We start from the raw sequence: 27,268 nt of genomic DNA on the forward strand, positions 1-27,268 counted from the left end.
TAAGAGAGATACAAATATTATTTACAAAATAATATAGGAGAGATCCATGATTATATCTGTAAGGAAAACATTCTGCCAACAATGATGCAATCTGTCAGTGACTTAAATAAATCCTTAGGAGTTGTCTGAGACAAATTGAGATTACACAACTTGTTATGTGTCACATAGCTTTGAAATGTCAAAGGTGGGTTTTTAATACAGGTCTTATGACTATAAGACTAGTACTATATCACTTATACTATACGCCCATATGGTTTGTGCTATTTTTTTAAGTATTAAATTGAAAAAAAGAAAGAATAGGGAATAAGAGAGTACAGGAGTTCTATAAGCCACAAATTCTGAACACAAACTTTCCTACATAATTATGATTACTAATGAAACATTCCCTTCTCTTACCATCCATCTTTGCTAAAATGACATCAAGAAAGAACAGAAATAAAAAGCAAAGAACACTATTCTGCTCTTTTTAATTCTCCAAGAATTATTCACATTATCAATAAAAGAATTCTTCAGGGATCTATGATTTTGTCAGTGCAATTATAACTTTCCTAAAACCTATTAGATGTATGTCAGAGTGGTTAGGGTCCAATACATAACATATATAATTTCTTTTATGAATGTAAACCTACACATATATGCATAAAGATGCTGCTGAGGAGGAATATAATTACATTACCATTTTCAAACTGTACTTCTTATCTAAATCTTGTATTTTTCATACTGTAATTCTATAGTCCACAAAAGGCTTACTCCTATCACTGAAGCACAGAGGCTATCCTGGGTTTTTAACCATTTTAGTGGCAACTTTGGTAGGTTATACCAATTGAAAAGGCTTCAATTACAACTATGGCAACAACCATGTCTTTTGCTTGTGGCCAAGCCTACCTAAATTCAGAGACTATATGAACCTGAAGCTTAACCACAAGGTAATTTAAAAAAAATTTTTTATTTATGGCAATGGGGTTAAGTGACTTGCCCAAGGTCCCACAGCTAGACAATTATTAAGTGACTGAGGTCAGATTTGAATTCAGGTACTCCGGCCTCCAGGACTGGTGCTCTATCCACTGTGCCACCCAACTGCCCCCATGTGATAAATTTTTAAAAATACTACAAAGACACATAAAAAAGATAAAAATAAACATTTCTCAATTTTTGTGACCCATATTTAACTTTGCAATAATAGACACAAAGGGTTCTAATAATCACTTAAGCTTTTAGCCTATCTACAAACATTTGTTATTATTCTTAATATAAAATCTTTCTCCAGTAAACTAAGAGTTAACAATACTGTTTGAGGAAGTGAATCATATCATTATGGGCAGTGTAGCTAAAGGTAAAATAAAAAGACAAAGATGTGTCTGTCAGCTAAATGAAAGGATCCATCACAGATTCTCCTCAGAGAGACAAATAAAAATGTTGGTTTCATCATGCACCCAAAGGCAACAAGAAATGACTTTTCATGGGACATTTGATCATCTCACCTTGAAGTGCTCACAGTGAACATAGGAAGGACACAAATCATCAAGGAAATCATAAGATTATAGGATGCTAGATTTAGAATTGGAAGGGACCTTAGAGAAGTCCATTCATGAGTCCTTCATTTTACAGAGGATAGCAAAGTCTGTTGAGATCAAGTGACATAGTAGCAGAGCCTTCTCAGATCTGAATCCAGGTCCTCTGATTACAAATCCAAGTTTATTTTCAACAATAATTATTATATTTGTACAACTATATCTGTTGCAGAGGTTAAAGAAGCAGACAAATCCTATGAAGGACTTAACAAGTTTTCCAATGTAAGGAAATCTATATTCAATGACTTCATTAAAAGCATAAACACAGTATTTGACACATAGTGGGCAAAAAAGAAAAAGGAAAATGTTTCAAGATCAAGATAGAATCAGTCAAAAAAGATTTGTTGACAACTTAAGTCTCAAATAAGATGATGGATATTTTCCTCAAGATGATCAACCCCTGGATATAGTCAGTACCTAACATTTTAAAAATTGACATTATTTCCTGACAGGCAGGAAACAATGGCTACAAGCATAACAATCATTAGTCGTTATGAGTCTGTTCTTTTCCACTAGTATTCTTCCAGTCAGTATAGTTTACTCAATTCCCACAATTAACCACTTCCTGTTCTAATCCCCTTAATTCTTTCAATTTTGGGTTATAACTCCTTTGCCTTCCAGATCTAGATATCACATTCCAAACCCTCTGATTCTTCAATGTAGAAGCTAGTAAATCTTGTGCTGGTCTGATCACGGCTCACAAAATTTAATTTGTGTCTTTCTGGCTGCTTGCAACACTTTCTTCTTGACCCAGAAGTGTTGGATTTTGGTATTTTTCCATTTTGGGATCTCTTTCAAGGAGGTGATTGATGAATTCTTTCAATTTCTCTTTTTCCCTCTGGATCTAAGATATCAGGGCAATTTTTCATGATGACTTATCTTATATCACTTCAAAAACACGTATTATTGGCAATATTCCAAAGCTTCCTGACTGCTATATGTCTTTTTTTTCCATTTACATCAACTAAAATTTTGATTCTTCTGAAATTATGGGGTTCCATGATTTGGAATTACAGTATTACCATGAGAATATTGATAATATAAAGATGAATGGTATTTTGCATCATTGAATAGCTTAATAAAAACTGAAAGTATTATGAATTTCCCAAATGTGATTCTGCTCAATTTCCTATGGACCCAACTTATACATGGATCACCTGTCCAGGATTATTCATGTTGAAGGACTAATTCAAATAGTCTATCCCTCCAGTGCATGTCAAAATATGAACATTATGCATTTTTCAATCACATTATTTTTCTATTGTGAATCTCAAATAAGAATGAGTTCCCCAAAGAGGCTTTGCAATATTTTAGATTTAATGGAATTAGTATGTTGCCATCGATGATTAAAACATTTGTAAATTTTTATTATGAATGAATAATTCATCTTCTATTTCAAAAGTGCAAAACATCCCCCATGATACTGACAATCACCCTGGACGAATATGTGTTTCATTATTAGCTAAAATATGATGAATCATTGAAAAAAGTTATTGAAAAGTTGGATGTCATAGAATCTTATTATTTTAACACGTATGAAAGATACATAATTTAAAAAGACTTTTAAGACAGCATTTTATTTTACTGAAATTTTATTTAAGGCAATGGGATTAAGTGACTTACCCAAGGTCACACAGCTAGGCAATTATAAAGCATCTGAAGCTGGATTTGAACACAGGGCCTCCTGGCTTCAGGGCTGGTGCTCTAGCCATTGCACCACCTAGCTGTCCCTATATGGATGATATATTTTTAAAACATCAACAAATAATAGTTTGTGAACTTTTTACCCTTTCTATTGCTCTAAAGTAGTATGATATACAAAGCTGGAATATCTTACAGAAAAGTTTTTGAAAACCTATTTCCTTTGCATTTTGAAGGGGTTTTTTTGTTGTTTTTTATCAAAGATATATACGATGCTTGCATAAGCAATTTTCATAAAGATATCATGAAAGTATGAAAATAGATCTTATGCTTAAAGTCCTATTCTAAGAATTCATCATGTCTCAGAAATGATTCCTGACTCTTGAAGTTTACTCAGCAAGGATAAATTCTTGCAGGTTCTACCGGTCTGGAAAGGCTTTAGATACATCTATATATGAGATGGACCATGTAAATTGAAACACACTTAGCAAATGGTTGGTTGAGAATTGATGTTCTTTTTGACCTTAGCTGCTTTTAAAGACTCAAATAAGATAAAGTGGAGCCGTTTGGTCCGTGTCATTGGAGAGAAATGACTATACCAGAAAAATTTCTATTCCTTGAAGTAACACTACAACATTGTATAATAGAAAGGGTGCTGGATTTGGAGTCAGAGGATATTGATTTGAAACATAGCCCTAGGGGCAGCTAGGTGCAGAGGATAGAGCACCAGCCCAGTCACTTAACCCCATTGCCTTGCAAAAAAACAAACACAAAACAGCCTGTGATCCTGGGCAAATCATATAGCCTCTGTTTCTTCATCAATAAAATAGACAGGGGTTTAGGAGCCGTATTATTTTATGATCCCATATTAGTATGTAAATAGGCATATGGGTTGAAAAATATCTTCTCAGTTGTCATTTGGGGGAGATTAAAATAGCATTTATGATACTTTCTTGATGAATTTTTCCTTTTTTATTATTTTAGAAAGTGTTCCCTGAGTTCCCTTGAAATTGTATTTTCCTGGGGGTAGCTAGGTAGCAGAGTGGATAGAGCACACCTCAGGCACTTAATAATTACCTAGCTGTGTGGCCTTGGGCAAGTCACTTAACCCCATTGCCATAAATAAAAATTTCAAAAAAAAAGAAATTATATTTTCCCCAGTATATATTTATTATTTGATTAAATACAATTCTCAGGTTCATCTTCCTAAGTGCCAGTCACTGTTTCTTTGAATACTGACGTGGTCAAAATTAAATATATATATATTTTTATTAGAACAGTTAAATGAGACTTAGATCACAAGAGGAATAATTTCCAGTCTCCCCACTTAAGTTCTTTCTTCCAGTTTCATAAATAAATCACCTCAGAATAATCTGGCATAGGTTAGTTTCCTATCAAATTTTTTACTGTTCCCCCCCACTTGTTTTTGCTATTTCATGTGTGATTCTGCTTGCAATTTTTCCCCTTCATAATGTATTACAAATGAACTTGTACTCTAAACTAATATTGCCCATGACTATTCTGTCAGGTAAAGAGATTATCTTTGTTGAGTGGATTTCTGGGATCTTTTGACCTCTTGCTTCTGTGTGTGTGTGTGTGTGTGTGTGTGTGTGTGTGTGTGTGTCTGTGTGTCTGTGTGTCTGTGTGTGTGTGTCTGTGTGTGTTTGGCATTGGTTGTACTTTTCTAAGAAATGGTTATAATGTCTTTACTTTTGTTCATTTCCCTTTTTTGGAGTCAAAGTTTTATTTAAACAGGGTGGATTCTTCATGAAGAAGTTATAAAAGAATATGGATAAAAAATTAGAAGGAATGGATAGTTTTTGATCTACATTGCTTACCTGAGTACCTATGAAAGGAAAAGCTAACTATTTTTTTCTTTAATTTAAGGCGTTAAATTCATATAAATAGGCTATTCCCTTTGAATCCCTTAATATGTTATACCTTTGGAGTTACTAAATTTGAAGGTTACAGTATAATTTTAATGTTGAGTTTTGTATTGTTGTTTCAATAGTAAGAAAAAATCAATTATGTTGCCCTATTGTTTGTCATTAATATAAACACAAGTATTTTTGGAATGACAAATCACAAAGACTATCTAAATCCTCAAAGGTAATTGATAATTAAAATCATTCACTTCTGCAATCACCAAGTTTTCTTCCCTAACTTGAAGAACAAGAAGCATTTTAATTATGTCAAAACAAAAACTTGCAAAGAAACAAAAGGTTGATACAGGGGAAAATATAAATTTATTATTTTAAAATCAAGTATTTTCAAACCTAAAAAAGTACTTCGGTAAAGGATAAATTACAAATAAACATACAAAACAAATGTCTTTGACTTTCTGAATCACATGAGGCAAATTTTAACCATTCAAAACAAGGCAAACACAAACTAAGGTTTCTCACTGTAACTGTACCCATCTAAGTCTTGTGATAAAAACATCAGAAATAGTTACATTTATAAACAAGTATTCTAAAATCTTCCACCTAAATTGACTTAAGGCTACAAAGAATGGCTAAACAGTAGCTAAAACAATTACTGAACCCTTCCAAAAGTTTGGGTTTTGTTTTGCTTTGGTTTTTTTTGTCAGTAATGACTGAAATTAAACATTTAGATTCAGTAGTTCTGTCTAGACCTGTACTGTTGTTTGAAACTCAAAAGTATTGGTTGTGTTCTAAGTATATCTTCCGGATGGTACAGAGTTGAAAAATTCATTGTATCACACTCAAAAATCTTCTTTTCAATATTAGGAACATTTTGAGTTCCTCACACATTTGAAATGCCTGACTCACATTTGCCTTGCCAAATTTTAGTTTTTTCCATTGAAATGATTCTGTCAAAAAGAAAGTAAGTTGCCCAGTTCCTGAAGAATACTTTCCAAAAGCTATACTTATACAGCTTAATAGGAAAAGAACAAAAAGATAAATCAATAAGAATTTTAAACTTTATATCTTTCTTCCTCTCAGTGTTTGTTGTCATAGTGATTGAATCATCATGGTCAACATTTATTTTGCCTCAAATCTAGTAACATATGAGGCTGAAGTAAGGAGTAAGATTTACAAGTTCATATAAGTTCAAAATTTATCCATATCATTGTATACATTTTAAGTAATATGAACCTAAGTAAAATAAAAATAATTTAACATTTAAAAAGAGGAATCTTATTATCTATGTCAATATATAGCCTGTCTCTTCAAATAAGTGAAGAACCCCTTATTTTACTTCTTTTCTACTTAAAATTTTGAGCAAATAAGAACTTTATTTTTTTTCTCTTAGTCTAGAAATAAATAATTAAGCATGACAAGAAAAAAAAATCTATTTAAGTTATATTTTCAGGGACAGAGCCAAAATCACAACTGCACAGATGGGTCTATATATGTTTTTTTTTTCTCTACCAAAACAGTAACATTTGGTATCTACATATATTTTTTATTCAGATTGTTAGATAGTAGAATCATAATAAAGTTATAGCTTTCTGCTACCAAGATAAGGACCATGGATTATGAAATCATGAAATCATCTACAAACTGACAGATCACTGTCTCATCAAAAAATAGTATTTTTTTTAAAAAAGACTTGATCTTTCACTTTCTATTCTTAGAGACATCAAACTACAATTTTTAGGTAAATTAAGTCTGGAGGTCAAAGCAAGATCTTTATTTGAAAGAAGGGTGTGGTAAGTTCATATCAGGTATCACAAAACCAGAATAACACAGACCAGGACTTCAGATGTAAATTCCATGTCACATTATATGTTGTGATTTATAATGGGCATCATGTCCCAATTCTTAACAAACTAAAACCTAAAGCACCATGTAAAAAGAAAATATGTTCTCATAAACACTGAAAAAGGGTCATCTAGAAAATCCATAAATCCTTGGCAATAATGACTACAGAGAACACCACAGAGAAGTCCTGATATTCAACATTGGTCATTTTCAAACTGTTTACTTTGGTTGATTGGTTTTACACTGCTCCTCAGGATTAGTATGTGGTGAAAGAAAGGTTTCAGTTCTGGAGACACTTTTCCAGCAATTAATTTCTCTCAAAGCACACAACCTGTTATCACTTTTCTACTTTTTGCTCATGAAAGCAGCACTTTCTCAAGTGCACAGATGTGCTCAATGCATACTTTTCAACTTATTTACATGGAACACTCTGTCTTAAATCTGCTATGTTTGTAAGTGAATAAAAATAATTTTCCCTATAGCTTACAATAATTTCCTCAATTACAAAATACTACTTTAAAACTTTTCATATAAATTTCATGAACAAGACTAGGTATTTATATTTTATGTCATTATCAATAACATATTAATAGAAATAAATGGGGTTTTTTTAAGTTTCAAAGAATTAAAAAAAGAAAATTTCCAGGTGGTTGTATAACACTGAGAAATCATTCTTATCTAAATAGAGAAACAAAAGCAAAGGTAATGACATTATTTATTCAAGGACTAATAATCAGAGGTAAGGTTGAAAATGTATCCACACTCCATCTGAACAAGGTTCAAACTATCTATTAAGTGTTTAAGTTTTAAATGTTATCTTTTCCCTTTTTTTAAGGAATTATATGTAAAAGAAGTGAACAATATCAAGTAAAATTGATCATAGGCTTTTTTTATTATCTATCTGAGCTGTAAAAGTTTATTCAGGACAAACAGGCCTTTCAATATAAAGAAAGTATTTCAGAACTCTAACCTGACAAAAGTATAAAAGGAACCCTCAAAGACAAGAGGTGTCTATTGACAGTAAGCTATATAAATTAGAACATAGTGTAAGTGCCTGTATGTAACGGACAGGGACAGGGAGCAAATGGAGCTGGAGGCAAAAACTACCAAACATATAAAGGACCAAAAAAAAACCCTAAACAATTAAAAGACAATGAATTCTGATGAAAAGATATTCAAGCTCTGTGCATAATACAATTGTATGCCTTCTGAATAAATCTTTCACTTGGAACTATGCCTTTCAGGTTGTTTGGGCTATTTATATTTATTGGGAAAGCCAAGAAATCTAAAGTGACAAATAACTATTTTTCTAAATATGTGTACAAGTCAAACAATATTTCAGCAAATCTCTCTTCATGAGAGGAGGTGGAAGAGAAAAAACATCAAAGGCATTCAACCATGGATTCATTCTTTCAATGTTCAAATATAGACTTCAAGTCTACTTTTTACCATTTTCCTCCAAAGAAGTTAACACAATCAGTAATACTAATGTTATCTGATCTATGCAATTCAAAAAAAAAAGCATTCCATCACACTTTTTAAATACTGAACAATAAGCATATTATATTTAAAATTCATTTAGGCTGAAGTTCAAGATAATCAGGCCACCCTGGTTTCCACTTTGAGGGTAACAAAAGAAAAGGATTTGACTTCTGTCCTTCTAAAATCTTGGTTTTAAAAGGTCAATTCAGAAGTAATAGTTTCACATCATCTGTTAAAATGCCAACTCACAAACTGTTGGCTTCATCTGTTTCCTGAATAATTAATTAGTCCCAATTTTTTTCAATGTTGATATGCTCGAAGTTGTTCCATGAAGCCAGAATTTGGGCATATAGCAGGTCTTGCATTTTTTACCAAAGAAAAGGCACTGGTAAATGTAAGTTCTTCAGTATTCATCAAGAAGCCAATTATAATTGCAGCAGCCCTGGAGACTCCTGCATTGCAATGAACAAGAACCACTCCATCCTTCAAGAAAAGAAAAAATTTCATATTCATTTGAGAAACATTCTCAAGCTCATTGCACATACACTTAGAAGTATCATAAAGCATACCATATAAAAGATCTCTTCTTGGATTATTGCAATATAATCTACCATAAACAATGTATAGAAAGCATTCTCCTCTAGAAGGTCATATAAATGTTCTCCAAATCAATTTGGAAGTCTAAAATTGCAATTGTATCTATTTTTTTTGGTGCCTTAGTGATACCAGTAAAGCTGGTAATAGTATCATGTTTATAAGTAGCAAAAAAATATAGAACATAAGTATATTTTAAAGTAAGATAACAAAAGTCAACTAAACAAAAAGAGAAACCCTGAAACAAATTATGTACAGTAAGTATTCCTAGAAGAAGGAAAAAAAACTATTTAGAGAATTGCTAAGGAACAGATGCTTTTTCCATTTTCCATTAGACTGCACTTTCAGCTACATTCATTGTACTCTGAGTACAATTAAGTAACTTTAAAATAGCTACCAAGAAGCTAGCAAACAAACCCTCAGTAATTTTAATAGGAAAATTGTCAGCCCAACCTTTTAGTTTTAACTCAAACTCTTCAGATACCTGAAGGGGCAACCAGGTGGCACAGTAGATAGAGCACCAGCCCTTGTGTCAGGAGTACGGAGTACCTGAGTTCAATTCTGGCCTCAGACACTTAATAATTATTTAGCGGTGTGGCCTTGAAGCCACTTAACCCCAATGCCTTGCAAAACCCTTTAAAAAAAAGGCTACCTGAGCAACCAGTTTTATTAAAGTTGAGAGATATAGTAACAAAGACCTACTCAAAGGAGAATCTAAAGCAAAGGCACAAAAGAAAAGATTTTGTTATGTCTCATGATTCTATAGGAGGGAAGAAAATAAACAAAAGAGAAAAGAAAAATTTGATTTTTTTTTGGTTTAAAACCTAGATTGGAAGAAATTAAAGACAATAAGATTAGACCTTAATGAGAAAGGGGTGGGGTGGAAGAAAAATAGAAAAGCAAATAGAAATAGAAAAGCAATAAAGGATGAATCTATCTATATTGTGGTTAGTCAGAAACACTATATTGAGGATATGAGAGAAGCAAATCTAAAAGTCAAAATAAAACTGTGTCCCTTACATATGATTAATCTAGGGCTCCTTTGCTCTCTAGCATTATTCTGTTTCATTTTGACTATATTTTTTCCTAAAAACTATGAAGGGAGGGATCAAGCATTCTATCAAATAGAAATATTTTTGAAGATAATATGTAAAAAAACTTTTTAACACTTAAAAAAACCTGTTTCTGCTTTTTACTTTTCATACAATTGTTGGTATTGATAAAATGCTGGGTTCTAACAAAGAGAACTAAAAGATGTATTCTATACTATTTTGAATGAGTATTTACCTGTTAACAGTGAAATCTTGAAAGCTTCATTTTTAAATTTAAGGTGTTTCCCTCCCCCCCGTCCTTTTCTTCTTTGTTCTAATTATTTAATCTTCTGTTTGATATGTGTTTAAACTCAATGTTGTCACAAACTTCTTTATAAACTAAGTATTTATAAAATCAGGAAAGGACCTAAAAATTAAGCTTATGAACTAAGTGGAATAGTGATATTAAGAGCTTGATATGAAATGGAAACTGTAATTGGACACTGAAATGAGGTCAATAAGTGAAAAACGTTTCAGGTAACTTGCAATGGATACTTTACAAGTGAAAAGATACACAGTATAAAACAAATGCAGATGGGGGCTTATGCTATCAATAATGAAGTGATAGATCTGATGGAAGAGCCTTGATACAGGTTGGCCAGCCTTGTGCTTTTTAAAAGTTAATGATCTAAATGAAATGTGGTACTTTGTAGTGACAGAATAGACAATATTCTTGTCACAACAGTTTTTGATCTGAAATTAACATCACTTGTTAGGATAGTCTATTTAGGATGACAATAATGAGAAATTTTAACTATCAACAAATTGTAAGTAGTAAAATTTGGAGTAATGTGTATTATTTCTTTTGGGCCCAAATAGGAAAAAATAGAAATAAACTTGCAACTAAAGAATTTTTAAATACTTTTTTGCCCCAACCTAGGTTTTCAATGGTGTAGGGAATTCTGGAGACAGAAACTCTCCCATAAGTGCAGATAAGAAATGGATTAAAGAGGATATTCATCAATTGGAGATTGGCTAAACAAGCTGTGGTACATAGTTAGGATGGAATCTTATTGTGCTATAAGACATGACAAGAAAGAATGACTTCAGAAAAACCTAGAAAGATTTACATGAACTGATACAAAGTGAAGTGAGTAGAACCAGGAGAATGTTGTGCACAGCAAAATTGTATGATTAAGAATTGTGAATGATGTACCTAACCTCAGAAATATAATGATCCAAGATAATCTGAAAGGACTCATGATAAAACATTATCTGCTTCCAGAGGAAAAACTGGTATTGTCTAAATACAAATTGAAGCATGTTATTTTTCACTTTATTTTTACAAATTCTTATACAAAATGATGAACATGGGAATGTTTTACATGATTGCATATGTATAACTTACAATGGATTGCTTACTATCTCAGACTGGAGGGACATAAAGGAGGGAAGGAAGAATATAATTCGGAGGAGGGGGGAATAAAATATTACTTTTAAGAAAGAGAACAACAAATAAATGTCTTGATATTGGATAAGTATCACCTCTGGTTTATTTTCATTTTTATGCTATAAACTTTCACGTTTAAAGTGGCTAAATACTCTATTTGCAGGGCAAGTATAAAGGTAGAAAAAGCAAACTGACAGGTTTTGTAAAACTAAGAAAGTTAAACAAGTTTGAGAGAAATGGAGAAAAATTCAAGGAGATAATAGTTACTGACAATTATCATACTACCTGACTGGAAAGGTAGCATTCAAGGAAAATAATCAGTGAGGGGAAATCAAGACAACCATTTGCTTTAGAACTAAGTAGGTATTGACTTTTGGTCAAATTACCTCCTCTCTCTGGTCCTCAGTTTTCTCACCTATATTTAATGAGCAAATTAGATTAGATAATCTTTGAAGTCTGTTGTAGCTCTTACATATTAGGATTCTATGACAATTTAGGTTTTATGACTCTATGACAATACTCTATAAGTAAAAACTTGAACAGAGGATAAAATCCACATCAGGGAATAATAATTATCAAATTCATGAACTCTAGTGTTAATATCAAACTTCTGTTTAAATAAATCAGCTAAAAAATCAGTCAGTCAATCAATCAGTTGTATTCATTATACAAAATGCAAGATTTGGGAAATGTCTACATTGCAGCACTAAACCAAAATAGAACACACTGATGATCTAAAATAGAAAGAGAACTCATTGCTTAAAAAGAAGATATTGTAGTTAAGCCTCCATAATTCACAATTTAATGTCTCTTGTCCTATTCTAGACTGACTGTGTTCAACCTTTAGCTGTGATATCCATATTTTTATAATATTGATAAGAATGTACTTCATTTCCCTCTTTAATATATGTGTATGTAAGAGTGATAAATTATAAAGCACTTTAGCTTTTTGGGGGGTATTTTTATCATTACAAACAGACATATTTGAATAGCCCCTAAAATCATTGATAGCCTTATGCTTGATTCTTTATTCCCAAAGAATCAAACTAGACAGGTGATTAGACCCAGAAGTGAAAGACAGATTTCTTCCATTAGGCTAAATCTTAGAATGGCATATTGGATACAGAGCTGGCATAAAAGCCAGGATGCCCTGGGTTCAAAATTTGCTTCTGAAATATACTGTGTGACCCTGGGCAAATGTCTAGGACTAACTTGTGGAGAAAGTGCTGCCAGTCTAGTGAAAAGGGGAGTTTCTTCTCTGGCCTAACTCCTCCAACCCTTTCCTTGAGGTTAAAATCCTAGAGTTGTAACAAAATGTCTGAAGGACACAGCTCTAATGCTTTCAGTTCTGAACTTGAAAGTTTTATTTATTTTTTTTCCAACTGATTATCACTGAGTAAAAGAGATATAGAAAATCTTATTTAGAAGACTATATAGATTTTTGTATTCCCAGTGTTTAGCCCAGTGCCTGACCCATAGGAGGCATTTAAATGTTTATTGAATGATTAATTGATACTCAAGGAAACCTGGGTCAAAGACTGGTGAACAAAATACTATATAATCTAAATCCTAATCCTACCAATTACTCTCAATTCCAGTAAAGTCACTTTGATTCTCTATAAATAATTTTGTTTTACCAACCACAAATTTTACCTACCATGACTGCCCTTTACTTCTCTAATATGGATTTTTTAAGAAAAGCATGCTTCCAAAACTGATGTCACATCAGAAAATGTAATTAGGGCTGCTAATCTACCTAGATCCCTGACTATCAGAATCTTAATGTAAATCCAATACAATATTAGTATCCAGTTAATGAGCAGAAGATTGAAGTACTTATATTAATATCCCCAGTGGTTTTCTTAGCATCAAAAGACAGCTTCAATTCATATGCTCTTCAATACAAATCCCTGTAAATCATATTACAACAGACTAGTTCATAAATGTAGCACATGAATCATTTAGTTCCCTAAATATCCTTAAATGTTATGTTAAAAATCAAAGATTCTCTTTTCTTTCCTAAAGTGGTAGATTAGTCATACTGATAAAAACACTATCAGGCCCTAAAGCAAGCTTTGTAACATAGTTAGCTTGATTCTGTTATTCAGTAGTCCAGTTGGCATATGCTTTTCAAAGAAAAGTCATCTCTACATATTTTAATTGAAGAATTTAACACATAGGGACTTTTACCTCCCAACATTTCTCATATGAGTATCATTAAGCATCAAAAGTGGAAGAGAATCTGATTAAAACTAAAAATTAAATATTCTATGTACAATGCAATGGTTATGCATAAGAAAGAGAATCATTAGGAATGTACATTAATTAAATATTTATTTATATTCATATTTATTTAAATTAGATCTATTACACTTCCAACTTTTATTTGATGAACTATAATAGTATTATTATTATTATTATTAATAATAATAATATTAAACAGTATTTTAGAGGAGAGGGTAGATCACAGGAGAGGATAGTCAGATATAACACATTTCCTTTTTTACTTTTTGCAAGGTAATGGGATTGGGTGGCCTGTCCAGGACCATGGGGCCAGATGGCTGCTGGGTCGGTCCTCTTGGTCCCAGGGCTGGTTCTCTGTGTGATGAACCACTCTGCTGCCACACAGCACATTTTTGAAGAGGGACAGAGTGAAAGGAGAGAGAAAATATAATAGATGGAGGTAGGGAAGAATTAAAATCAGCAACGGCAACTATGGGAAAATATGGAAATAACTGCTATGATGGACTTATGATAAAGAGTGTGATTCACCCGAGACAGAGCTGATGGTTTTGGAACAAAGAATGAAACACACTTTTTTTCCTCTCTTTTACTTTCTCATGAGGTTTTATATTTTTGTTGGGGAGAGGGTATTATGTTTACTCAAACAAGAATATTTTAGTAATGTGCAAATAAATTAAAGAACATTTAAAAATAAAGAAATAATCTGTGAACATGTTAAACATAAATGTGTATGTACAATATTTGCCTGTTTGCCACTGAGGGGAGAGGGGTGGGAAGGGAGGATGGAAGGAAAACATGTAACTTAAAAATAAGCATATGCATGTGGATAAATGTTGAAAAAACTTTCATAACACGAAATTAGAAAAACAAAATATCAAAAGAATAAAAACAACAAAAAAATGACTGATCTGTAAACATGCTAAACACAAATGTATATGTACAATGTTCACCAGACTGTTATCTGTTGGGGGGGAGAAAGGAATGAAGGGTGACAGGAAATCATGTAACTTATAAATATGGATATGCATGTGGATGAATGTTGAAAAACTTTCATAACATGTAACTGAAAAAATAAAAAAATATCAATTGTGAAAAAAATAATGTTTTAAAATTTGCAAACGTTTTACACATTCTGTCTCATTTTATCCTCATGGTAACCCTGGGTGGGCATTTTGGGAAGAAAACTGGTAAACATCTGAGGCAAGATTTAAACTCAGATCTTTCTGACTCCACACTTTATCCACTGAACCACCATTTGTCCTTACCTTTAATTTGGCTTCTTCAATAAATTTGAAACATTCTGGAAAGTAAGATATGATATTGGTTTCAGGCAGATCCAGGATAGAAATGTTTTTATATGTAAAGTCATTGAGGAAAGCATTTTCAACTCCACAGGCAACATTGAGAATATGAGTAACCTAAAAGACAATACAAAGATAAATTTTGGAATTTGTGGACTTTAGTAATACAAGATAAGAATGAATTTCTGCATTTCAGTAGGGAGATATTAGATCTATTAAAAATAATTAGGTCATATATCATCTTTAAATAGGCAAAATAAAATGTATCAAAAATGTAACTACAATAAAAAAACAAGTAGGAAATAACATAACTCTATTAATAAATATTATAAAATATAAAGGGTCTATATTCTATTTGCCCAAAGGAATAATATTTGGGGAAAATGTGAAATAAGGGAAAATTAGTTTTTACCCTCCCTACTCATACTTTCTTCTTATATTCAAATTTAATCATATACTCAACAAAGGAATGGACCCTTCCTACATTTTCAATTATTTCCCATTTATCAGAGTAATTCTACTCTAGTCTACAAGAATATTTTTAAAGAGGACTCAAGAACTTGCTTTAAAAAATCAATATATTATTTTATTAATGATAGACTATACCAATGAAGAGGAAAAGAGATCACTTTGGAACCTTGGAAATGATAAATACCAATAGGAGACAATCTACTCCACTTATACAGAAAGGTCCAACTTATTCCCATCATTTTCCCAAGCATTTTTATAAAAAGCCTCTGTAGGAAATGATTTTGAGGCCTCAAAGATTAACCAGGAAAGTGAGTCACAATCTTAGGAAAACAAGGGTGGATAGAAATAATCATTAAACAGTTGTTAACCACAGTACTGTCATTTGGTAGTCAGAAATTCTCTATGTTATCAAACTAGTCTCAAATCAAACATTTTATTAACTAAAGAGTAGGAGATCATTTTGATATAAACTCTCCTAAAAGCAAGTTTTCTCTATAAACAATCAGGAATTGGGAATAAAATGATCTGTAGATGGATTTATAAATTTCAATCACTTCTGAGTTTTGCTCCTACTCAAAGGATTATTGATGAAGATAAATCTTTCAAAATTTGTGCATACATTACTCTCAAAATTCACTGACTGGTTCTCTTCTAGTGTGGCTTTTTCCCCTCTTTGATTCTTAGGGGAATTATGCAAAACTAATACTACAAAATTAGTATAGTCTAGGAATCAGGAATTACTGAAGAATATACCTTTACAACTAATCAGTTTAGTTCCTTTGAAATAAAGGATAAGAGGAAAAGCTGTCAATGTCTTATTGTCTTCTTCAAATATGCCTCTTTTTTTTATTTTTATTTTTTGCAAGGCAATGGGGTTAAGTGGCTTGCTCAAAGCCACACAACTAGGTAATTATTAAGTGTCTGAGGCCAAATTTGAACTCAGGTACTCCTGATTCCAGGGCTCTATCCACTGCACCACCTAGCCGCCCCTTGATAGTATTTTTAAGAAAGAGTTGGCACCTAGAGATTTGGCACCTAAAAGGGGGAAGAGAGCATGCTATAATCCCTTTTTGTAATCTCCTTATGAATGATTTATAAAAATATCCAAGTGGGAAAAGTAGAAAAGAGGGATCAAAAATATTTAGGGATAGTTTGTAAAGTCTTTCCTTTTTCCCTAGTCCCTCTGTTTGTTCATATTTTATATCCATCTTTTAAGATTCAATTCAAGTCCCATTGTCTATAAGGTCTTCCCTGAATACTCCAAACCACATTGATTTTGCTTTCTCTTTTGTCCCAGTGAAATTCAAGTTGGTCACACAGTTTAATCATTAAATGCATACAGCTTTAATTGTTCTTACTGTACAATGTGAAATTAGACCAATAGCCCCTATAAAATATCTAAGGACCTACATCCTTGGTACATAATGTCATGGAAACCTAGATTTAAAAGTGGAAGGGATTTAGAAATTATCTGGTTCATCACATCATTTTACATATAAAGGAAACAAGTCCAAAGGAATGCCATGAGTTTGGCAAGGCCTTACAGGTATCAGAATTCGAATAACAATCCCCTGACTTCAAGTTTACTCATATTTGATTAATTAATAAAGGCTACATTAAGTAGATATATTCCATCCCTTAAAAATAAATTCAAGGAAACAGTCTGTCATATATAAGTTCCAGAAAATGATTTTCCACAGGTCAAAAATTATACTAGAATGATACTCTTTTATATCAGAGACACTGGGTTTGAATCCTGTCTCTTTCACTTATTAGATGTGTGTCCTTGGGTTTACCACTCAACTTAATTATTTCTCAGTTTTCTCATCTAGAAAATGAGGAAACCCAAAAGTCATGTTCATGTTACATAGTTGAAGAGCAAATAAAAAACATTTTGAAAACCTGTTCAGCATATTCAAATATAAGTTATTATTTGATATGCAGATTACGAAATAGAACATGTAGCCCATTTCCCTGTGTTATCCTTCAATTTCTCTGAAAGCTTCCTATCCAGTTCTTTGGGCTTTTGTCCTAGTTCCTTTGGTTTACTGATGAAACTGGACATGGGAGTAAACAGCATTTTTTAAAGACTTCCTCAGTGTTTGGCAGTAGATTGGAATTAAATTAGCATACTCAAATTTAAAATCAGAACATTAAAAATATGCTAATTCATAGTCTTATCACTCTATAGTGAAAACCATGTATTTTCTTAAAACTTGGTATCGGTATCATTCTGTATAAACACTGATGGAGGTAAAATTTATAAAAATTCAAACAAACCTCTTTTCTAGTAAGTTATAAATTAAACCTGTTTAAACAAATATTTTGAATTCACTTGAAAAAAATCTAAAAATGACCAGGTTTCTTGAATTTATTAATAGTTGTTCCTTCTTAATAGGAAGGACTAATAAACACACAACTCAATATATTTAGATTGGGCAGACAAATTTTCGTCATATTTAATTCAAGGAAAAAGGTTTCTCATGATGAATAATTTTCTCTTTAAATGGATGTAAAATACCAATGGAAATGCTAAATTTTAGGCAATTTTACCTTGTGCTTTTTCAAAGTTTCTAAATCATGACCAACATCTTGTGATCCTGTAAAAAAATAAAGATAAATCATTTTAAATGGTGCATATTTATGAATATTCTCCTTATGGTATCATTAGATATGCAGTATAAACCAGATTATTCCATATTGCAATTGAGGAAATTGAGGTACAGCATAGTTATTCATATCAATTGGTCTATAAAAGTAATTGCTCTCATTCTCTGCTTCAAGGCATTAAAAATATAACTAAATAATCTTTATTATAATTCTATCAGGTCTTAACTTACTTTTTAAAGATGGTAAAGAATACTAAAAAGTAGGGGGAATGTAGATGTATCTCAATGATTAAAAAATACTTTGACCAAACAAGATTTTTAAAAAGTCCTTCTGGAACAACGTAAAGACTAACAGGCTGTCTTCTGTGGGGAGGGGGGGGGGGGGGGAGCAGGATTAGGGGGAAAATTGTAAAATTCAAAATAAATAAATTTTTTTTTAAAAAGTCCTTCTGGATTCTCATATTTATCAAGAGGGCACCTGATCTAAGTTGGCTTAGTATTAGCTTAATAAATTTTTTTTCCATTCTTTTCTTTAATGATTCATTCACTTTTGGCCTCCTAAAATGTGGCTTGATTCCATCTTTCTAATCTTCTCTTCTCACTAATTTCTTTCAGATTTACTTAGAATACTCCTTCTAAAATATACTCCCCTCATACTATTTTCTTTTCTTTTGTATACTTGCTCCTCCCTATTCAGCTCAGACATCTTTCAAAGCTAGGATCAATTACTACTTTCCTTAATAGAGTGTTATTTTTTAATCCCTTTGACAGATAAGACTATTTTGCATTATGGTTATTTATGTTCTGTTCATGTTGCAATTCTGCTAAGAGCTTGTAAATGTCTTGTGGGCAGGTCTGAATTTTATTCATTTTTTTTTAGGTTTTTGCAAGGTAAATGGGGTTAAGTGGCTTGCCCAAGGCCACACAGCTAGGTAATTAGTAAGTGTCTGAGACCGGATTTGAACCCAGGTACTCCTGACTCCAAGGCCGGTGCTTTATCCACTACATCACCTAGCTGCCCAATTTTATTCATTTTTTAATTCCCTCTTAGTCCAGAGTCTTGCACATTAGATACTCAATAGATAGTTGTTGAATGAATTAGTTGTAACATTAGATATAGTGAACTAATACTGTCAAATTACTTAATCACACCCTGGGTTAACCCCAAGCTATATCCTGAAGTCTGAAAATATTCTTGTATATCTTGTATTCTGAAAGATCTGTATTTCTGATCTAATCCAACTACAAGATTTTAGCTAATTCCAAAGAGCCTCTGAAAGACTTTGGGATTTTGGACTGTCATCATGAGACTTTGAAACTAACCCCACACATGCATTCACTGAGGTGTTATCTTAAGGACTTGACAAATTGGCTCCAATTACTTAGCCCTTTAGAACAGCCAACCTCAGACAATCAGGATTTGTTACCATAGCCAAGGGCAGGAAAAACATGTAAGTTTTATTTTTGGAGACTTCTAAATCTTATACTCTCCTGAAATGGAATCCCTTTTATAGAACAGTATTTTTATTCTTATCTGATTTTGTACACAGATACTTTGATTCACCCATGTTTGGCTTGTCCTTGGTTTCAAGGGGAAAAAAACAAGTGTTCTTCAGGTCCCTATCTCTACTTCCAGCACCAATTTCTTAGTTACTTTTACAGTTGAGAAAATAGGAAGATGCCTATAATGGCTTTAGGTGGCTGCTGGCAAAATCCAGGTTCCTTACATATGCACAAAAAAGAATATACAAGAATGTCTTTCCTGAATGAACAAAAGGTGGATAAAACATGGCCTTGATATCATCAAGGATGCTGGCTACTGGCTTTTTTTTCCCCAACCTACTCCCTGACTTGAGTCTTTCTCCATTCCTAGATAAAAGGACTGTCTGAAAATTGGATTCAAAGAAACCTGATGATTTTATATGGTACTATTAAAATGTATTTCAATTTAAAAATATTTAGGTTTCCTATTCCTTATCTATTACATTGGAAATATGCTTTGTTTTCTTATAAAGAAAACCACAGAAATATCATTTTTGCAAAATTATAAATAAAAACTTTTGTAAATATATGCAAGGAATACTTTTAGGCTTGGTTACTTTATTAGGAAAGTAAGCTCTGGGACATATTTTTGACTGTTTTTCTTTTATGCTTAAGAACAGATGAACCCTAGTGCTGATAATCTGCTTCTTACAATCATGAAAGATGCACAAATACATAATAATAGCTTGTGGGAGCAATTCAGGTCGGTACACAAAGACAATGGCTAATTTAATTGTTTTCCAACTAATAACTTGAATGTAAAAATAGAGTACTGCATTCAAGTTTGTTCCTCCAAGATTTCCTAGAAACAAGTTCCAATTTCTATGCTATTTTATAGAGCTATTTTTCAGCACTGTTCCTCTCCAATGGAAAATTCCCTCTGAATGGGGAAAAACAGCCCAAACCATTACAGAATACTAAATTACAACTAACTATTCAATAAAGAAGTAAATAGCCTCAATGATTTGGCAGGCATTGCATACTTACCCATTAAATAAAATGATTATCAACAAAATAATTCATAAAAAGAAATGTCACTAGTTTAACTTCCAAAAATAAATTAGAATTAATGAAGTTAATGTTGATATATCTGCCCAGAAATAATTTCAATTCCCTTGGAAATCTCAAATGTTTTATTTAGTTGATATTTGTATCTAATGGGTATTTTTCACATTAATCAAATAGATTTTCAAAAATACATTTTTGGAAAGCATTCATATCTAAATTACCTAGAAAATATATATGCTATTTAATTTCATATATGTTGGCAAAAATCTGAAAAAAAATTTTTAGAAATTTTAACATGATTATAATTCATAAGGGGACCTATGCCATAAAAGATATGTGAAAAGCATATAGGATCAGAAAAGGAAATGATTTAGTTATGTAATGAGGTATACAAGAACAGCATCTTGGGTCATCTGATAACTATGAAATATTTTCAGATGTTCTTTACAGATAAGAAGACAAGAAGTTTTGAGGGATGTAAAGTTGTGAAGGGGTGGAAGAAGTGATCTTAAAGGACAATTTATCTGTTATAGAGGTTCTTTAGACTTAAAAAAAAGAAACATAGACATTATAGATTCTGAATTTTAACACACACCATTTGATAGAGGTACAAGAAAGAAACTCAAAGTTGCAAGAAGCAAAGTCATGACAATGAGATGTAAGGGAGAGACTCTTGTCTGGTGCAAATGAACCACTTCATACATGAGACCCAACAAGGAGGAAGAACCCTGTCCAGCAAAGATGATATACTTTGAAAGGAACCAGACCAGAATTTGAGCGACTTGCTCAGTATAACAAATACAGAAGAGATGCTATTCACCTATGAGAAGCAAGTCTAACCTATCTGTGGAAGGACTAATCTAGCACTAACACTGATGCTCTACCCTGCAGTGAACTTCCTTATGACACTTTGGAAAAAGTGATATCAGAGTTCTGTAGTGATAAGTGTTCCCTACAAGTATGCCTCACTATCAACTGTACTTTAAGTCTGTATTCACTCTCCTCCCATATATTCTATGTGTATCTCTGGAAGAGAGTCCTTTGGGTGGGAGAGGGGAATGGCTATCATTCTTGCTGTGCCATTTAACTCTTTCCTTAGAGCTAGTTCAATCTACTACCTAGTTGTTAATAGGAAGAAAAAAAGGGGCAAGTCTGGAGCTTTAATAATAGTAGTAGTCATCCACAGGGTTACTCTAGAAGTTGATGCAGCAGTTGTTCCTCTGGGTACCCAACCTTCCAGTAAGAATATAAGTTGGGGGAGAGAGCCTAGAGTGGATGCTGTATAGGATTCTAAGAATTATCATCAGGGAAAAGTGAACTGAAATGTAGTTCTCAAACAGAAATATAAGCTGTTGGAACTATCTACAGAGTGGCAAGCCCAAATAAAAACATAAAAGAAAACAAAAAAAGATTTCATACTGTCAAATGCAGATATACTTTTGGGGGAAAGTATTTTTACAGTGGTTAAAATGTAAACAAAACTAGTGTTCTCAAATGTGTCTTACAAATGAGAAAAGAAAAAAATTAGTGAACTACTAACACTTCCTTGTTTCATGGGAGCTTTTTGACCTCTGCAGCATTTGACTCTGCTGATTAACCCCTCCTTCTAGATATGCTTTCCTTCCTGTGGCATTGTTCTTTCCTGCTTATTTTTCTCCCTAAATAGTTATCCCTTCTCAGTCTTCTTTGTTGAATCATTATCCATGTCCTTCTCCTTCTGTATGAGCATACCCCTTGCTCTAAGTGATCCCATTAGCTAATCACTGGTTTAACTATCATCTTTACAGGGATTATTTCCAGATTTAAATGTTCAGCCCTAATCTTTCTTTTGAGCTTCAGTCTCACAGCACATCATAGGAAATATCTCCAACAGTAAGCCCCAAAGATATCTTAAATATAATAAATCCAAAATAGAACCCATTATCTTTTCCCCAAAACCCTTCCCTCTCCATAATTTTCCTCCTTCTTTTGAAGATACCACCATTCTTCTTGTCCTCCAGATTTGAAACTTCAGAGTCAAATTTAACTGTTCACTTACCATGATCCCCAAATCCACTCAGTTGCCAAGTGTGAATTCTATTTCTACTATATTTGAAATCCATCCCTTCTCTCCATTCACATGACCTCCACTCTATTTCAGACCCTCTTCTCTGGATTATTACAACAGTTTCCTAATTGATGTCCTTTCCTTCAATCCTTTTTTCCATGTAGTGGAAATCCTTTTTCCATATGCCAGTGATATTCCCAAGCATAAGTCTAACCTATTCAGTTACAAAATTCTAGTGATTCCCAATGTCCTCTATATAAAATGTAAACTACCACACTCCATTTTTCATTCCCAATCTGCTTCCAGTCTTCCTTTCCTGGTTAACTGTGTATTCATCTCATCTCTAATTCCATGTTCTAGGAAGACTGACCTGCTTCCTGAATTTTTAAGATGATCTTTAGGATAGTTAGAATTTCAAGGATAGATCTTTGATGATAGACGACCTAAGGTTTTTTCCAATTCTCTTAAGACCTAGTGTCCTCTCCTTACCCTTGCCAGAAATTACTTTGTATATATTATTTTGAAATATCTGGATTCATGTTGTTTCTCTCTAATAGTATGTAAGCTCTTTTAGGGAAGGAATATTTCAAATGTTTCTTTTTATTTCTAGCACCTGGCACATCTTTTTGGTCAAAGCTGTGATTTTATTAGTGTAGGAAATTCTTAATGAAGAAACTATCACAACCACACAGATTAGCAACACTCCCTATAGCTTACAGTCTCAGAGCTGTCTGAGTCACTGAGAAGATAGACAATTTGCCCAGGGTCATATATAGCTAAAATTGGTCAGAGGTGAGACTTCAATCTAGATCCTCTACACCAACACCACTGTGCCTCTTGCTTGACACATAATAGACACATAGTAAATACTAACTCATTAAACATATCACTTAACCTCTCTATCTTAGTATTCTCATCTGTTAAATGAGAAAGTTGGTTTGAATGGTCTCCCAGGTCCCCTCTAATTCTAAATCTATGATTCTATTATTAATTTATTTGTTCAAAGGATATATTTTTTAAATACAACAATTTTAGGCATCAAGTAGATATATGATTCCATTTACAAAAATAACAGGTTAAAAAAAGGATAAATTACCTTTTTATGACTTGCCAATCCCATACTCTTCATTGAAACAAAACAAATGAAAAAGAGTTGTTAACCAGTATATAATTCTGGATGAGCGGGCAGGAGAAGATTGAAAATGGAGAAATAAAACTAGAGAGAATCCTTGCCATTAAAATAGGGAACCAAGTGTCAGGAAGCAGGTTGCACATTATTAGTGAGATAGGGCTTCTGGGGTAAAAGGGGTGGGAAAAAAAGTAGTTCATAGATCATAGGCACATAGAATTATGGATTTGGAGCTGGAAGGGGTCTCAGAGCTCAATTAGGCCAATACTATCATTTTATAGATCAGGAAACTGAAGTTCAATGAGGTTAAATAAGTTATAAGTTAAATAAGTAATAAGTATTAGAGGTGGCACAACAAAAACAAATGAAGATAGAGGATGAAGAAGGAAACACCTTTGATGAGATGAAAGGACATACAAGGCCTTGTCTAAAGGTTCTAGCATATGCTCAAGTAAGCAAAACTGCTTTCAATTATCCATCTAGAACAAGTCCACACAGTCAAAAATAATACAAAGATTAATTTTCTGTCTTGTTTGTAGCTATGCAAAAAAGAACAATCTATTAGCTTAATTAAGAATTTGTATTAAGTGGGAAAAAAACTACTAGTGATATCTTTTTAAAAAAAGACTTTGCACCTTCTTGCCATTTTGCAAGATAATTCTACAGAGATGTTCATTAATATAGGTCCTCCAATAGTATTGCAACATTCCACAAACTTTCTGTGTTATTTTCACTAAACAGATAATCAAACAGCTGTTCCATAGACATGCTTAGACAAAAGAAACTAAAAAAGTTACATTCTTTTCCAGTCATGGCAAGGGAGTCTGATAAACTTGTCAAACTAGGTTCATGAAAAAAGAAACTTGCAAGGTTTTCAGCCAATTTTTTCTTCACAAAGTAATTATTTTTTTTCTCATGGGGCTATAGATATCAATCTTTGTTTTTTCAAAAACTAAAAACAGAAAGGGTTTAGCAAAAAGTCCAAGAAACAGTAACATCCAACTAAAAATACCACCTTATAGTTGTATCGTATTTTCAAAGTACTTTTAAATTCTTCTAAGTTTGCTCTCATAACAGCTCTGGGAAATAGATGATAGGAAGGATAGGTAGTATCAACTCCATTTTACACAAAAAGTTACTGAGGTCCAGAAAGAGGAAAAGACTCACCAAAAATCACAAAGGCCTTAGGTTCCAGAGCAAAGCAGCGCTTTCAGGTTCTTATCCTATGATGATTTTCACCACAGATTCTCTCTGTGAGCAAATCATTCAACAGACCCAAATTTTCAATTTCTCTATTTCTTTTTTAATGTGAAATAATTGAGATTATTTTCAGTTAATTGACTACTATAAGTAATATATCATTTAAAAATATAAAAAAAGTGTGGCATTAGTAACAGTCATGGAAGTAGCTGTTGGTCAATTTAATCATATATGCTATTATTATTATTATTATTATTATTATTATTATTAATTATTTTGCAAGGCAAATGGGGTTAAGCGGCTTGCCCAAGGCCACACAGCTAGGTAATTATTAAGTGTCTGAGGCCGGATTTGAACTCAGGTACTCCAGGGCTGGCGCTGTATCCACTGTGCCACCTAGCCACCCCTGGCAATTATTTTTTTAAAAAATCTTAGTGATGTGACTCTTTTCCTTCCTACCTTTTATATTATGGTTGAGTGAAAGCAAATACAGGCAAAGACACAGAACAGAAGACAACTTGAACCCTACAGAAATAGCCACTGTAATTACATGGAGTAACAACTGTATGCTCTTAGCACCAATGAACAGAAAGGCAAGTCATATAAGTGTAATGAATTTTTCTTAAAATTTTAACCCCCCTCAATTAACATATTTTCCAACTTTCATAAATATTATCATTGAATGTAATGTTATACACAAGGAGCCTACCTTTCTCTCAACCATCAATACATAAGAGATCAGGTATTGATCAGGGCTTGCAAGGGTCAGCCAATTCTTTTGATTATTTGATTATGACTCAAATAGTATGGATTTGGAGTCCTATGCAAGAAGTGAAACACTATATCATATCCTTACAGGATAATAGATACAGAACTGGAAATGACCTTGGGAGTCACTCAGTTAACTGAGGCCCAGAAAGGTTAAGTGATTTTCCAAGATTACACAGTTAGTAAATAGCAGAGCCAGCATTTAAATCCAACTTTTCTGATTCCAAATCCTTTTTTTCCCCACTGTTCTTGTACTGTTGGGATTTCTTATATGAAGCTTTCCTTAACTTCTCCTAACTAAAAAAAAAAAAAGTAAAACAAAACAGTGATCCGTTCAATTTGAGGAGTCTTCCAGTTAACTTGAGCAAGGGCTTCATTTAATCCTTTGCTTACAAATAAATCAGCTGGCACATTTTTTCCTATTCTTTATCAATTTATATCCATCCTGAGAAAGTAGGAAAACAGGATGACAACATTTCTAATAAAGCTATTCAATACTGTGTTATATTAGGACATGTGCTTCTGATGAATATAGTGTGCCCGGGGTGAGAAAACTGATTTTTGCCAGAAAAGTCTGTTCACATCTACAGTGAATTCCAAAGTCAAAATGTAAACATTTCAATTTTCCAATTGTGTAACTGATTCCAACTGAAATAAGATTTTTTTTTGAATGAATAAGCAAAATGAGGACCCTGACTTAGGAGACAATACACATACTCACCCAGCAGCAACCATGGCTTAACAACGCCCACTTGCAGGTCCAGGCTTAGGTCCTGCACATAACCACAGCCACCCCCACTGCCAGGCTCAACTTCTTCCACAACATGTATTCTGGCATCTTTCCACGTTTCTATAATTTTTTTCCCAGTTAATGTTGTCACCCTGGTGCATTGCTTCCTGAGATTGGTCCGGGAGAAGGCTCTGATTTCCTGGTTAAGGGAGTGCATTAGCATTACACGGGCAGTGGCTAGCAACACAGAATCAGCCCTGAGGTGGGCGAGGTGAGGCAGGTCTCGCTCTCCCCTCGCACTCAGGTTGGCCCTGGCTCCTCCCTGCCCCCTGGCTGGACCAGCCACCGGGCCTCATCTTGATGGAACAGAGCCTTCGATTGGTCATTCAAAAGCAGGAGCTGATTGGATCCTGTCGCTGCTTCCGGTTACAGAGTTCGGCATCCTCTCGGGCTCTTCTCTCCTTGAGGCCTCAAAATTGATCTCATTCACTGATTCTCCGCCCGTTTTATCCAAGCTTTACTAAAGTGAGCGGGAATGATGCAAAATATTAGGCCTAGTCCGAAAAAAATACCGCAACACTCCTTCCCGCTTTTTTCTTTTCCCGTTTAAACTTCAGGTGATTTTCTATTTTTACTAGATTGTTTTATCAGTGGCCATGAAGGAGATGCGGAGGATTCCTGGCTATAGCTGATTCCAGGCTGCCATAGAGAAACGGGTGGAA

General features: G+C 33.2%; 2 protein-coding genes across 4 annotated transcripts in view; both read right to left on the reverse strand.

Annotated features, from left to right (window-relative positions):
• The window catches only part of NUP35 (nucleoporin 35), a 69,462-nt gene extending 54,373 nt beyond the window's left edge, over nucleotides 1-15,089 (reverse strand). Inside the window, exon 1 of the mRNA XM_074215551.1 lies at nucleotides 15,007-15,089. The gene's annotated coding sequence lies outside the window, so the exon portion shown is untranslated. The remainder of the gene's footprint in view (nucleotides 1-15,006) is intronic.
• DUSP19 (dual specificity phosphatase 19) lies at nucleotides 4,534-27,268 on the reverse strand. 3 transcript variants are annotated; one of them, XM_074215552.1, is made up of 4 exons: nucleotides 26,538-27,264; nucleotides 18,067-18,113; nucleotides 15,007-15,159; nucleotides 4,534-8,905 (listed from the first exon to the last, which is right to left on the reverse strand). In XM_074215552.1, the coding sequence occupies exons 1-4, from the start codon at nucleotides 26,767-26,769 to the stop codon at nucleotides 8,723-8,725; spliced, it is 615 nt and encodes a 204-aa protein (XP_074071653.1). In that variant the 5' UTR covers nucleotides 26,770-27,264; the 3' UTR covers nucleotides 4,534-8,722. The 3 variants fall into 3 exon arrangements, with proteins under 3 accessions (XP_074071653.1, XP_074071655.1, XP_074071654.1); XM_074215554.1 differs by lacking the exon at nucleotides 4,534-8,905 and adding an exon at nucleotides 13,903-14,112 and having other exon boundaries at nucleotides 26,538-27,268; XM_074215553.1 differs by lacking the exon at nucleotides 4,534-8,905 and adding an exon at nucleotides 13,903-14,115 and having other exon boundaries at nucleotides 26,538-27,268.

Source organism: Macrotis lagotis, chromosome 1 (assembly GCF_037893015.1).
Source record: "Macrotis lagotis isolate mMagLag1 chromosome 1, bilby.v1.9.chrom.fasta, whole genome shotgun sequence".
Lineage (NCBI taxonomy): Eukaryota > Metazoa > Chordata > Mammalia > Peramelemorphia > Peramelidae > Macrotis > Macrotis lagotis.

Coding starts and splice junctions, on each gene's coding strand:
- DUSP19 (XM_074215552.1), bottom strand. CDS start 26,769: ATGCTAATGCACTCCCTTAACCAGGAAATCAGAGCCTTCTCCCGGACC. Junction 18,114..26,537: donor TAAGCCATGGTTGCTGCTGG/GTGAGTATGTGT, acceptor ATTTTTTTACAG/GATCACAAGATGTTGGTCAT. Junction 15,160..18,066: donor AAACTTTGAAAAAGCACAAG/GTAAAATTGCCT, acceptor ATTGTCTTTTAG/GTTACTCATATTCTCAATGT.